The following is a 14956-nucleotide window of genomic DNA, read 5'->3' as shown; positions in this document are numbered from 1 at the left end:
TCATCCCAATGAAATTTTAAACACGATACGGACAGCGCGGGATATTTTGTATGACCAATTCCATTTGTCTCACCTGCAGTATAATATATCATCCAAAAATCGACAATTGGATAGGGTCGATAAGGAGATGGCGTCGATACAGAGATCATCATCGCGACATGAAGGATGTAAAGGTTGATAATGTGTTCACTTGGCATGGGAGCGCCAAACTGAAAGCGTAATTTACAAAAGCATTACTTCCGATGAGTAAGAATTGATATTCGAACGGCAAAAAAAATCAATGACGATACAAAGACGAAAACTTACACGCACACCGCATAGAACGAGATGCCGTTTATAATTTCATAAAATGGCTCTGGGAATGTAAGCAAGGTGAGGAATGGTGACACGATTCCTTAACTACGATTCTTGCATTGTTCCGTGATGTTGCAATTTTGTTGAATTAAATTGTGCAACTTCTGCATAACCGAAGAGTAACTTTCTTTCTGTACATCCGTTAAAACGTTGGTCTCATGTCATGATCCTTGGACAGAAAATGAATACGTTTTGTTTTAACCCGGGCATTCGAAAATGGTAGTTTATTTTTAAGTCTTTTTTTAATCAATCCCATTCTGAAAGCTATTACTTTTGTACATTTGCACACCAACACGACAGTCGTTGCTGGTCCATGTATTGCGCGAATCATCTACAAGTAGGAACATCTAATCGGAGGCATAGCACGAGGCAGAAAACAAACAGAAAAAAAAACTAAGCAGAAGTGGTTAAAGTGGACGAACGACCCAATCGAAAAAGAAATGCTCGAAGGAAGAATTTAAGCAAACGACAAAAATAAAACGAATAAATGAAAATGAATAATAAAAAAGAGTAGTTTGATTCATTACTGATTCAGTTCTATTTACACTATTTTATTTTAACATTTCTGCAGATTAAATGTATTTAAATATAACATCCTTCTTGTCATCGGTAGTCTGCAGCTCCAACGTGACTGGACACTGCAACCAATAGGCCAGCAGTTCCTCGCAGTAACCTATGAGGAAGTACATTTTCCGTGCCGGAATTGAACGACTAATAATGGCCGCTATCCGAACGTGGTTATGCTGCCGCTTAATGATAACCTCCGATAGTACCATACCATGCCAGGTTCCGCTCATGAAACGACGAATGAAATCGTCTTCCAGCATGGTCTGCGAGGGACGCAGCTCGCCCTCGAGGTTTGCTAAAGGCATATTTAAAGGATGAAGCGGAAAAGTTAGCTTTTCTTACGCAACCAATGGTACCACAACTATTACGTACATGTGTTCCACGCGTTCCAAGCTTTACGGTGGGCAATCTGGTGTGGAGGATTTGCCATCTCGTAGGTCAGAGGACGGTCCCCTTTGGGAGAAATCTTGTATCTACCCGACTGGGACTTGGCCGCCACCGATGAGGTGTGAATGCATCGTTGCGCTAAGGCGAGCGTTGAGTTCTAAAGAATGTTCGGTCGTGAATTTATTATTCGCTATCAGTTTTCGCAAATTACTTATTCATAACATACCAGTTTTACTCGCGACAACATTGCGTATCCTTATGCGTGTTTCTGTTAATTCGGCTCGTTTTTCTTTGGTTTGTTATGACATTTGCCGGCATCAAGGTAGTTATTGGCTAAGATATGCTTTTCCATTCAAATTAAATCATAATCGCTAGAATCCATATAAAGCGCTCCTAATCAACGTTAAATACTAAAATGCACAGTTACACATTTGCTGCATGTTTTATGTTTCAATGAATGAAAAAAGTATATCTTTGGAGAAGCAGTATCGGCTGTCGCTAGCCGATGGGCTGACGTAAACAACTGGCAAAGACACCCAACTGACAGCAATCTCTGCTGCCAATCAGGAAAGTGTCAAAATAGTGGAAAATAGTGGTGGGAAAACCAAATCCCTGTAGGGATTCGAATCTTTCTTATCAAATCCGTTATATCGTGCGTAAAAATCCAGCTTGCTGATAATTTCTATCATTTGTTGAACTCAGAAAATGGTTTACACAAGAGAATCAGAATTTGTGTAATCTTCTACACAGAAAATTCAAATGGGACTCAATTCCGTCAAGGAATCGAGTCTTCGAATCTTGCAACTCCTGATTTTGCCAACACTATTTAGGATGCATTGAAGAAAAAAAAAAGTTGGATCCTGAGGTGTTCCAGCTCGCTATACGTTTTCCGTTTGTCGTTCTGCTAATTGATGCAGAATGGTAGATTGCCTTCGCCAAAGTTGCCAACTTACTGTTTAATGTGGTCTGCGTGTGTATTTTGTTATTGTTTATCGTTTCCATCTGGTGTGTGGTTTACTGATACCAGCGTGATAATCGGGAGAAAAGTGATGCCTCGCTCGGTTGTGTATGCTTTCCCAAGAAGCGTTTGAGAATAACAAATTGTGTGTATCCGAAGATAAGCTTTCTTCAGTAGGTTCTCCCAACAGCGATGGTATCAATTGCGGGAATCTAGCGGTTTGTTGCCAACACAACCCCTAAGCACACAGAAGAAATTACAAAATCGGTCACAAAGAGGAAAAAAACCTCGTCCTCGAAAGCTAACGCCTATGGCAGCCCGTGTTACAACACGGAGCACATGAAGCATAAATTGATGTGCATCATGTAATCGACCCGTACGACGATGAAGGAGGAAAAGCGTCAACGCATCTGCAACCAACCGGACCGTGTTTAAATGGTCCGATCAGCCAATTGTGCTGAATTTTGATGCACCACTGAAGGGAATTGAATCGGTTCCAATGAGGAAAATCGCCAAACCAGACAACGTAAAGATGCCCAACATGGAGCAGGAAATCGGCAGCTGGGACTCGGTGCTGCTGGAGAACCTCTCGGAAGAGAGCTTCATCAACAACCTTCACCAGCGCTACAAACGGGATTTGATATACGTAAGCGAAGGAGTCCTCGCCCCGCCACCCCTGGTTATTTGTTTTAAGATTAATAGATTTGTTATCATGACATTTGCAGACCTACATAGGAACTTTTCTGGTTGCCCTGAACCCGTACAAAACCCTGCAAATCTATAACCCGGAACAGGTTCGAAAGTATGCTACCAAAAGCCTTTTTCAGCTACCGCCCCACATGTGAGTTGATTTCTATTGACTTTTTCTGTTTTAATTGAAACATGTTGTTTGAGTTTGTTATATTATTTTTCTATGTATTCTAACACCTTACAGATTTGCTTTGGCAAATTCGGCGCACCAGTTCTTACTGAACTACAACGAAGACCAGTGCATAATAATGGCGGGCGAATGTGGTTCCGGCAAAACAGAGTCCTCGCACATGATAGTCCACTTCCTGACGCAGCTCTCCGAGATGCGGCGCAGCCGGGCCCCAATCTTCTCGCTGCGTGGCTCCAATCCAAACTCGCGACAATCGACACCGAAACATTCTACAATCAGCCGCGTTGGCTCGTCTTTCGAAAGTGCCACTCCGGTCGGCGGCAGGTTGGACAGTATCATGAAGTACAACAACTCGTCGCGGGTAAGTAGGGGATCTTAGCAACTCGTCGTGAAAGATGCAATTCTATTTGATTTTTCTTTTTGCATTCCCCCCTTTTGTAGCAACAAAAATGCTCGCACGAAAAAACGGTCGAATTTGATTTGATTTCGCACCACAAGAGCTCGGAGAACCTGCCGGCGATGGCCAACTACGGCTTTATGCCCGTCACCAGTCTGCCCAAATGTTTGAAACACTCCAACCAATCGATCAGTCGCTCGACCGAGGGCAACGAGTTCCCGACCAAATCGACGCTCAAATCTACCGCCGGTAGCGCTGGTGGGGGCACCGGATGCCCGAAGCACAACTGTACCAGCAGCCACGCGGACCTCAATCGCATGTGCGGAGCGTCCCCTTCGCCATCGCTCCAGAAACGGCACCCGATGCGCTGCTGCCATCAGAACAGCAACAGCAGCACCCGCTCCATCCACAAGTCTTCTTCATCGATCGCGCTGACGTACGAGCACGGGACCACGTCGCCGTTGACGTTCCACCGGCGGCAGATGTTGAAGTCGATCTCGAAGGAGGTGTACATAAGGGATCTGGAGCTGCAGAAGATGCGCGAACGGGTGGCGCAGGCGGAGATTTTCCTGGAGGCGATGGGAAATGCGGTCACGGGGAAGAACACCAACTCGAGTCGCTTTGTAAGTGACAGCGAGAAAAACATCCAACGAGTGCAGAATATGGAGAACTGTACCTTTTCCATTTTCTTTTTAGGGAAAATTTTTTGATATTGAATTCGATTACAAGGGCGATCCCGTCGGTGGTCACTTAACTTTGTGTAAGTATAATATAATGGTATGCTTCTATTTTATAAAAGAAAACAACCAAAAATGTATATTCCTAACCTTTATCATGCAAACCACCGGGTTGCGTGCCTAGACATGTTGGAAAAGGTATCTATGCGGCCATTTTACTTAGTGATCGCTTTACAACCATGTCGATTTCAAACGATTAATTTGTTTTGTTTACATTTTCTAGTCCCGTGTAACCACACGCCCTTCCGGGGAACGAAATTTCCACATTTTCTACCAATTGCTCTCCGGTGCCGACATTCAACTGCTCAGTAAGCTGCAGTATATCTACATCCGGAAGGATCGTTTCAAATATTTATTTTTCCGTTTATTCCACAGAATCACTTAAACTTCAGCGAAATATCGATAAATATGAACTGCTGAAAAATAGCTACGGAAATGAAGACGATCGAACCAATTTCATCTTCACGAAGGTACGGAGAAGACCTCAAAAAAGATTCTTCTATTATCTTATGTTCGTTCGTTTGTTCATCCTTCATCTCTTCTATCCACATTCACAGCGTTCGTTGGAAATTTTGGGTTTCGGTCAGGAGGAAATCTTTTCGATTTTTACAATCTTGGCTGTCGTGCTGAAGCTGGGCAACCTAACGTTCATTCCGACCACCAACATCGACGGGAGTGAGGGATGTGAAATATCCAACGAGTATGGTAAGTTTTGAAACTCTCCCTTAACCGAAAATTAAGGGAATAATTTATCGATTTTTTTATTTGCAGAATTGGATGAGATCGCACAGCTGCTGCAGCTCGACAACCAGCTACTGTTCAACTGCTTGACCCACTTCGGTGACAACTGGGGAGAGTTGGAAGCGGACGGACTTGAGATTGATGCCTGCTATGCCTCGCGTCTCAAGTTCACCCTGTGTCGGACGATGTACGGCCGACTGTTTGCGTGGATCGTTACGCGCGTAAACGAGTCGCTGAAACTGAAATCGTCCGGAACGTCAAGTCGAGGGAAAACGATTGGCTTATTGGATTTCTACGGGTTTGAGGCATTGGAGAAAAATTCATTCGATCAGTTCGCGATCAACTATTGCAACGAACGGTTGCAACAGGTAAGGGTTCCGGCTCGTGGTGAATGAGGGCAACGGTTTGGACGAGAAATGCGACCTTATTTTGATTGATTTTGCAGCATTTCGTAAAAAACGTTCTCAAACACCAGCAAGATCTGTACGTGAGCGAAGGTTTGGATTGGATACGGATCGATTTTTTCGACAACGCAGCAATCTGTGAACTCATCGATAAACCGTGTTATGGCATACTGCATCTACTCGATGAGCCACAGGTCGTAAACGATGGGCTACTGTTGACTCGTCTTCATCAGTGCTGTGCCGGGCATGCGAACTTTCTCGCCCGGGATGCAACACTGCCTTCAAATTGTTTCCAGTAAGGACAAAACATACTCATGACTAACGTAACGACAAAGCAAGAATGTTGCATTTATTCGCTTCCCCTTCCGGTAGAGTGCGGCACTTCGAAGGTCCGGTGGTGTACACGACGAACGGGTTTACCGAAAAGAACCTGGACCTGCTACCGAAGCACATCAGCAGCTGCCTGTTTCAGAGCGATCTGCCCGTCGCGTCCTGCCTGTTCCCGGAGGGTAACCCGAAGCGTCACTCGAGTCGCAAACCGTCGAGCTTAAGCACCAACCTACGGACCTCGCTGCAGACCCTGCTGAAGCTGCTCGAGCAGCGCTCCAATCACTACATTTTCTGCATCAAACCGAACGAGCTGAAGCAAGCTAAAATGTTCGAGTTGGGTTTGGTGCAGCATCAGGTTCGCTATCTATGGTAAGTGTCCCTAGTACTAAAGCTTTCAAAGACCGACCTTTTTCACTTTTATCTTTCATCTCGTTACAGTCTTATGCCCCTCATTAATCTGTGGCGCAATGGGCACTGTTTCAACATGGTGCATGCACGGTTCGTGGCGCGCTACAAGCTGCTTTGTCAGTACACTTGGCCACACTTCACTGGCACGATGGTGGACGGAGTGGCGTTAATTATAAGGAGCGTACCGTTGCCCGGTGCCGAGTTTACCATCGGCCGAAAGAAGGTGTTCATCCGGAGTCCGCGCACGGTTTACGAGCTGGACGAGTTCCGGAAGGTGCGACTGAACGAACTGGCGGTACTGATACAAAAAATGTACCGCTGCTATACGAAGCGGAAACGGTTCATGGCACTGCGGCGAAGTCAGCTCATCATCGCAAGCTACTGGCGCGTTTGGAGGGTAGGTTTTGGTTTGTTGTGACCTTTTGATAGTGTCAAAATGTTCAACAGATTCTCAAATGTTTATTTTCAAAGCGAGCTGAATCTATTTGGCTGCTTGCTTTGATGTTTTGTTGGTACCAGTCTTATTTACTTTCTCTATTTGATTACCATAGGAACGGGAAAAAATACGTATAGTGGAGTTCCGGAAGCAAGCACAATGGGCCGTACAAGTGATCGGAAGATTTTTCGTCCTACTTAAGGTAAGCATCAAGTTTGAAAACAACCCGGTTGCCCAAACATTCATTTCGATCTGTACATCCTGCAGACTCGTGAGTTTCTCCTGACGCTGCTGTTACGCCTACCGCACGACAACATGAGCCCCATCTGCCACGAGTGGCCATCGGCGCCAACTTTTCTCGCCGAAACGTCACAACTGCTGCGCACAATCTTCCACCGCTGGCGGTGCTACAAGTACCGCAAATCGTTCGATCAACCGGCTCGCAATCGCATGCGCGAGAAGGTGACCGCCAGCATCATCTTCAAAGATCGCAAGATCTCCTACCCGCGCAGCGTGGCTCACCCGTTCCACGGGGACTACATTCGGCTGCGGCAGAATATCCAGTGGAAGCGGGTCAGCTGTGAGCACAACGACCAGTACGTGGTGTTTGCGGACATCATCAACAAGATCGCACGCTCGAGTGGGAAGGTAAGGGATGGTGCGCCATATAATCCGTTAAGACAAAGTAAGTCATAAACACTTACACTTTTCCCTTTCCTCTTGCAGTTCATTCCCATCCTCCTGGTCATCTCGACCAACTCCATGCTGCTGCTGGACCAGAAAACCATGCAGATCAAGTACCGCATTCCGGCGTCGGAAATCTACCGGATGTCACTCAGCCCGTATTTCGACGACATTGCCGTCATACACATCCGCGCGGTAAGTGCTCCCTCAGTGGGAGTTTTTACATTCTTTGGGTGTGCTGTGTGTCCGAATCAGAGCTTCCGTACGCGTGTATATGTGGCACTCGTTTAGCCAGTTCTTCAGCACCGTTCCACAGCGATACATCCCATTCCTTTCCCTTCCACCAGAGCAACCTTTCCTCCTTTGCCACCCCGCAATTACAATCGTGCCCGCCGACAACGCTAGTTTGATGCCATAAATGTTGTTTACTTTATTTTGTGTCCTTTCGTCCAACCATCATCTCGTTGCCCCATCGTTCGCCTTCATCGTTATCATCAACATCATCTGCAACATCTTCATGTTCCCTCGCACAATATCGGGGCAATCCAACACCACCACCACCACCACCATCACCATCTCCATCTCCACTACAACAACCCACCTTCGTAGGATAACTATTGCTCGTCGAACATGTCCGACCGCTCGGAATCACCCACCGGCTGCTTGTTTCAGGTAAGTGGCAGCACGTGCAGTGTCTTAAGGAGTGAATGAACTTAGGCCTTAACATCGCAAGTAGATTTGTTACAAACGGGTTACACTTCTTGAGTGAGGAATATAGAAGAGCTTAAACTTATGTGAGCTAGAAGTTGCAATTTACTATCAGGTGCAATAGAAATTTTAAACGGTTGGCAAGGAATTTGTAGGAATCTAGTGTTAGATTGTAGAAAGCCAACATTAATGTTTGTCGAAACGCTTTCTTCAAAAATGTGTTAGAACAAAAATCTGACTACAATTATTTTTCGACTCTCTGGTATCCCCGTTGCGCACCCGTTTTAAATTAATTTTCCCTCCTCCTACGCAGTCCGAAATCGGCAAAAAGAAAGGCGACTTCGTGTTCCAGACGGCGCACTCGATCGAGATAGTGACGAAACTGTTCCTGGTCATCCAAAATGCCACTGCCAAGTCACCCGAAGTTACCATAAGCACCGAGTGAGTCGAGATTATTGCTGGCTTCTTGCTAGCTTGTAAACGTTGTAATCGTTTGTACTATTCACGCCTCTTTTTTCACCCCACCCCGGTTGCAGTTTTGAGGCCAACTTTGGCGGACAGACAGTCATCTTCACCTTCAAGTGCGGTGGCCTCGTGGACAACCCGTACAATCAGACACGCGTCACGCGCAAAGGCAACCGGATGGAAGTGATCGTGTAACAGCACGCCTCCCCACCGGCGCAACCACCGGCGCTCGTGGACTGCCGTGCCCGGCGCCGTTCGCTGCTGGTGGTCGACAGCTACACCGACGACGACGGGATGGAGTTTGGCGTACGTGGGTTGGAGTTTGCGTGAACCTCCAACCAGATGCCAGGTCAAAATGGCTAACGGTAAAGCTGGTAAGCATACGCGGCGAAGTGTTGTAATCGACAAAACGGTGGTCATATGATGGGTTCTTCAGAGTATTTTTTCATTCTAACGATCGAGAGCGGAGTGGTACACTATTGTTGGTCGACACTTCCACCACAAGCAATTCCAAGAGATCCCTTTAGCAACCCTAATAGAGACTAACACTCCGCACTCGGAAACGATAAACTAGCTTCGTTAGCATATTTCCAAGAGAATCTATTTCTGATGCATTCAATTAACGGAAAACATAGGCAATAGAGTGGTAAAATAGCGAAGGATGGCAGCCAACACGTTAAAAGCGCATGGTGTGCAACCTGCGCTTCGGTGTCATTAGGTTGATCGTATAGATTTTTTTAAATGTTCAACCATGTTCCTTTCTTCCTGTATGTACCATAGTTGAATGGTAGTTGAATGGAGTTGAGTGTGTGTATGTATGTATGTATGTGTGTGTGTTTGTGCGCGTGTATGTTTGTATGGCAATGGCTGTTTTTATAAAACCTTTCTTAGGTAAAACCGAACAAACAAATGATCGTTATCTGATTCTAGCAGTAGCAACACAGTTTGATGGGTAGAAGATCGAATTTAACCGAATTTCCAATATGCACACACACACACACACACGTTTCACCACGTGACGGAGGAAATAGCGGAGCTTTAGGATCCATTAGGAAACGAATTGATCAATGTTTAGACCCAGCACGGGAAACCTATGAGCGGGGTTTATATTACGGTACCGGATAATGAGTGCAATATACAGCAGTCTTCGATGGCGCGTAACCGAGAAGGTAAACCAATTGACGCTTGCGCTGGGGAAAGAAGGAAAATTTCACAAATTATTTTAGATACTGTAGACAGAATCCCATGCACCTTCGGAGAAATGCATCGGTTAAAATGTGACCAGTGTTGTGCAGTGTATTTATGTTTATTTGTTGTTTTTAATACTTGAATATTTTCATATAATTTTTGAAAAATCATTATTTGTTTGCGTTATCGAAAACTTTCAAAGTTCAGACATGTTGTTGCACTGAAAGCGCTAAGCAACGTTTAGGCCAATGCAACCAAGATTACTTTTTGTTACTCATCGACGAAAGTTGGTATCGTTCATAATGGACTGAAAATACAGCGGCGGACTAAAAGGCATCGTTTGACGTACGCGAACACCCATTTAACGTTTTCGCTCAACTGCGAAGAGAGAAAACTGCGGCTTGCTAGCCGTTGCTGACAGTCACATCGGTTTGAGCGAAAACGAGAAATGGGTGTTCGCGTACATCAAACGATACCGTTTAGTGTATGTACAAGACTACTAGCGAAAAGGATTTCAAACACATGGAAGAATCAGTATTCTTCATGCAATCATATTTTAATCCATCACTTCATCATCAAACAATGGTTGACAAATAATGGACACAAGTACGAAAGGTCCTTTTTATCACGTTTTGGTTTCTTTCTCATTTTAACCGATGAATTGCATAACCATTGTCCTCGTAGGCTAAACGATTTAATAGAGCAATCGATGGAAAAACTCGTCAAATTAAACGCCGTACTATGGATTCGAAATGGTCGTCGTCGTTGTAGGTCGGCTTCAAGGGCCGTTTAGGACGATATCATCAGTACATCCCAGTAGTTAGCCAGTGTTGTAGGTATTTACATGTTGATGTATGTGATGGAATTCCACACCTCTCTGTTCTGCCGAAAGGCACTCAGGATCGTGATACGTTGGGCAAGATGATGTTGTCCTGTGCGTAAATTTAGTTTCCCCTCATTTCTCATGGGACCCATAACGTTAGGGTTTGTTTAAATACGCACAGCAATCAGTCGGCGGGTCTCCGGGTAGATTTTTCTACGTTTCCCAGGTCCCTAGAACAATCGATGTAACTAGTCAGTAAGCAAAGCAATACACGGGAAGAAAACTCGATCTGTTAGACACACTTAGCAATGTACTGCACACTGATTCCGGGTGATGTAAACTCGCCCTCGGGGTTATAACATTCGAAGACTAGAGAAGAAGAATGAAACCTTCCATCACGGATTGACTACGATCGCGTGGCACACTTTCATCTGTTCAACCCCGGCACAAGTGTGTTCCACCAAACGTCTTATATAGTAGAAACAAAAAGCGAAAAACTGGAATATGCAACAGTCGTATGGCTGCGCCTCCTTTTCGTTTCTCCAACGCTAAAGTCCTCCTCTATGGGTTGTGCGATATGATATAATGTTCAACGCCGACTGTGGTTGCGTTCCCGGCATACCGTGTGTCAATACATAATGAAACAATCACGCTTGGACGACCTTATTCTAAAACCCAGAGCATACTATAACGCGTGGCACACGTGGTGGAAAATAATGAGCGTACCTGCCTGTTGCTAAAAACCCCTGCCGTTTGAAGGAACGTTTGAAATCACGTGGGTGTGGAACGCACGGTGGCGCATTTTATATTATATATTGGGGAAGAAGCAAACAAAAAAAAAAAAACAACAAAACATAGACACACACTATAAAGCGACTAGCATTCCTAGCGTACGGTTAACTTGTTTTCTCATTTTTCCTATCGCTCTAATCTAATCGATCGAAACGTAATTGATACTACATTTAACGTACTCCTGAACTCTAGGCTTAGAAAGGAAACAACAACAAACAAACAAACAAAAAAAAAAAAATAACATGTCGTTATTCGGTTCCGTTTCCGTTTTTGTACCGTCAATCGAACTAATCTTACTCGAACTTACACACGCAAACAAACCAAACGCCCAATGAGGGTCCGAATGGAGCGTCGGGCTCTGTCTGATGATTGATTGCCGTTTTTTATACGAAACACCGTCGTAAAAAGCTATGATAGAACAAGAAACCGCTCATAAATGAAGGGAGCATAAGAGTGGGTAACCTAACAGGCGGTACTAAGCGATCCTGCTGGCCAACAAATAGGTAGCGAATTAACAAACGAGACACTAAGGTAGACAACAAACAAAGAAAAAAATAAACAAACAAACAAACAAGAGTGTTAAAATCACTACCAGTTACAGCTGGAGTGGAAGTAGATAAGTTCTCTAGATAAACCCATTTCCATATTTTGTTACACCCTTTCCTCCCGGAGTACCAGGTAGTGCGTTATAGCGCGCAGGATCATTAGTATAACCGAACTATATTGAATATGATATATATATAAAAAAAAAACAAATAATATCTCCCAGTAACAAGAAGAAATTTAAAACAAAAGCAACAAAAAAAGAATACCAGAAATTAACCTACTTAAAGCGCAAACAAAAAGAATATATTACTCGAACACTACAGCATTAACACTTAGTAGAAGAAGGGAGAGAGAGAGTACACTTTAAACCTAACGTTTAGTGCCAACAATTAATTGAAAGCAAGTAGCCAAATTCACCATAAACCTTACCAAACTGACACACAACTGACCACTGGTGGTAGCAGGAGGGCGACCGAGGGGTGTAACAGTAGGGTGGGGAAAACAATCTTCACTTTCCTTTCCCTCCCCCCTTGCCCCTCCTCCCTGTACCCAATACCGAAGAGACGTAAACGAAACGTTGTGAAGCGAACGAGTTAGGGAGAGGTTCGATGCGTTTGGAAGCGTAGAAGAACGAGAAGCAGGTGCGGACGAAAATTGGATAAAACAAATCAATGACGCTTACTAATACTTATAAATAAATATATAATTATATATACAGATATATATACATATAAATAATATAAATATACATATAATAGAAACACTTATGACTATATTATAGAGGATGAGTAATAAGACAAGGTAAACAGAAATGATATTACAGCAAACGCAGAATAAGTACATTGGAACATACGTTAGCAAGCAGAGTAGATAAACGTAGAGGAAAGGCAAATGGCAATGCAAACATTCCAATTTTAATGGCACGGATAGGAGGCACCGCAATACGGCAACCATTTTGTTCAAGCAATCAATCGGCGTACGATAACAGATTACAAAATTCGTTCGCCGTACGTACTCACTCAGTTGATCAAACGGATACAATCTGAAATGGAAATTCAATTTGGCTATATATTTTCTATACTTAACAATTGTGTCATGGAAAAAGAGGAAGAAATTAAGTGGGTTTCACCAAATTCACCACCAATGGAGAAGGGAAGTTAGCTCGTGGTTAGTTTAATTTGTACTCCTTGTTCACGTATTTGCTTGCCATGTTGTTCGGATGCCCGAAGGCAAAACTAGTCTCCCTTTTGTACTGTCGTTGTTGTTGTGTGCCAGAAATGATAGATTCTTTTCGAAATCTTTATCTGTTTTTCGAGGATGACCATTTTTTCCACCTTCGTTTCCTCCTCAGGTGGTAGACTAGGGAGGAAACTCATCTGTTAGATTGATGGATTTTACGTGACGGGAGGAAGTTAGTAAACAGCGATAAACTGCAACTGATAAGTTCGAGGGATGAGGAAAAGGAGCCACCAACAAAATCCGTGAGTCGCTATTGAAAAAAAAAAACTATGGGAACTAATGAATGTTTCGTTTCGAAATGTGTTAGTGCATTAGAAGCAATGCAGGGGTAAGCAATTGAAATACAATTTGAAACATAAGAAAATACTTTAGAATGCGTAACAATAGAAAACTACCACTAGCAATTCGACGTAGAAGAACGAAAGGAAAAGGAAAGAAGTAAACTCGTTGGCAGAAGGAAGGAAAACACGAGCAGCCGAAAGTTCGCCGCGCTCGCTCGGTGGAATGAAAGGGCAAACATAACTAACTAACAAAAACCAACAAACAAACAAACAAAACAAAAAAAGGAATTATACGGGAGATAGAGTTAACATTAGAGATTTTATGACAATTTTCTTCACCCGGGAGGAAAAAAACCAAACTAGACAAGAAGCCAGGACTAGAATGGAAGTACATAGCAAATGCTCTCAATGACGTAATTGGAATGATTAGAATTGAACTAAACGAATTCACCGTACGCCCAAATGTGTTTAGAACGGAAACGTACTAGAACGTTTCCCACCCCCTTTTGTCCCTCCATCGACCTGGGTTCTTTCTCTGCCGCTTTGTCCCTCTTGGAAGGAAAGAGAAAGTTTCTGCGTTTCAATGAGTGTGTGCACTGCAATTGTGTAGCTCATTGGCTGGCAACTGGTAATAGGCAAGTTAGTCCATAATATGTAATGCGGGCGTGCTGTGGTTCTAAAGCACAGACGGAAACCGCGCCAACTCCTTGTAACCATGGTAGCATGCGTTAAATCTTTGGCATCCTGACGGGTGTAGAAAAGCAGGCCCCTCGGGTAGAGAGAACGGAAAGCAATCTTCAACATCAACAGCAAAAGTTGGCCTTCTTCGATTCGAAACGAAGCTGCTGCATTAAGCTCGTTAATTAACCTGTTATCCATTTTAAAGTGATCCATTCAAAATTTTAATAGTGAAAACATTTTAAAACTACATCCGTAATTACATTCGACCCTCCGAAAGGCCGATGGTTAATGTTTTGTTGTTACCTCCATTTCGGTGGGCTGTATTTAGAATATTGAGTTGGTACAATTATTGTCTCAAGCAGTGTATGTGATTTAACGAACAAAAAAAAACTAGGTAATTTATAAATCAACTTCGAAATTGATTTGTTCAAACCAAAACTGCTACCGCGTCAATTTGCACTACTGTCAACTAATTTGTAAGAAATCGATGTGCCAAAGTTGTGTTAGTTCGTTGCGCCAAAACCCACGGAGACGCACAGAGAGACAGAGAGAGAGAGAGAGAGTAGACGAACGACGATCACGTGGTCGAAGGACTATATAATCTCGTTGTTGTTGTATCTACTACCATTAGTGTCGCGTAGTGTAACACATGGCGTCGATGGGCCTCGCCGCAAAATGAAGCACCAAAGCGGAAGGGCGGAAACGTAGGGAATTCACAAACAAACCAAACCGGAAGCGGATGAGTTTTGCCATGCGGGGGGAGGGCTACGCATCGGTTACGCGCGACTATTGATTCTTATATTATCGTATCTCATCATCGTTAGAGCAATATTTTTAATTATACAAACATATCTCATCATTACCAAGGAAGGAAGGGGAAAGGGGAAGGAAAGAAACGATCAACAAGGAAGGCGATGGGCGAGAGGAGGATTAGATGGGACGGCATATGG

At 43.9% G+C, this 14956-nt stretch overlaps 2 protein-coding genes across 2 annotated transcripts; one reads left to right on the top strand and one right to left on the bottom strand.

Annotated features, from left to right (window-relative positions):
* Positions 1-890: 890 nt before the first annotated feature.
* On the bottom strand, positions 891-1652 carry LOC131258707 (small ribosomal subunit protein uS3m). Its single transcript, XM_058260077.1, has 3 exons — positions 1535-1652; positions 1294-1465; positions 891-1216 (listed from the first exon to the last, which is right to left on the bottom strand). Exons 1-3 carry the CDS (start codon positions 1553-1555, stop codon positions 927-929), a joined length of 483 nt encoding a protein of 160 aa, XP_058116060.1. The 5' UTR covers positions 1556-1652; the 3' UTR covers positions 891-926.
* Positions 1653-2174: 522 nt separating this feature from the next.
* LOC131261291 (unconventional myosin-Ib) lies at positions 2175-10044 on the top strand. The gene is made up of 19 exons (XM_058263291.1): positions 2175-2912; positions 2992-3107; positions 3201-3507; positions 3588-4166; positions 4240-4303; positions 4405-4418; positions 4504-4588; positions 4656-4750; positions 4838-4985; positions 5052-5389; positions 5467-5720; positions 5798-6124; positions 6194-6560; positions 6715-6801; positions 6867-7247; positions 7326-7478; positions 7893-7955; positions 8305-8432; positions 8528-10044. Exons 1-19 carry the CDS (start codon positions 2766-2768, stop codon positions 8649-8651), a joined length of 3777 nt encoding a protein of 1258 aa, XP_058119274.1. The 5' UTR covers positions 2175-2765; the 3' UTR covers positions 8652-10044.
* The last annotated feature ends 4912 nt before the right edge of the window (positions 10045-14956 follow it).

This window comes from Anopheles coustani, chromosome 3, assembly GCF_943734705.1.
Source record: "Anopheles coustani chromosome 3, idAnoCousDA_361_x.2, whole genome shotgun sequence".
Lineage (NCBI taxonomy): Eukaryota > Metazoa > Arthropoda > Insecta > Diptera > Culicidae > Anopheles > Anopheles coustani.
Note: the sequence above shows the minus strand (reverse complement) of the source record. Positions and strands in the feature narration are given on the sequence as shown.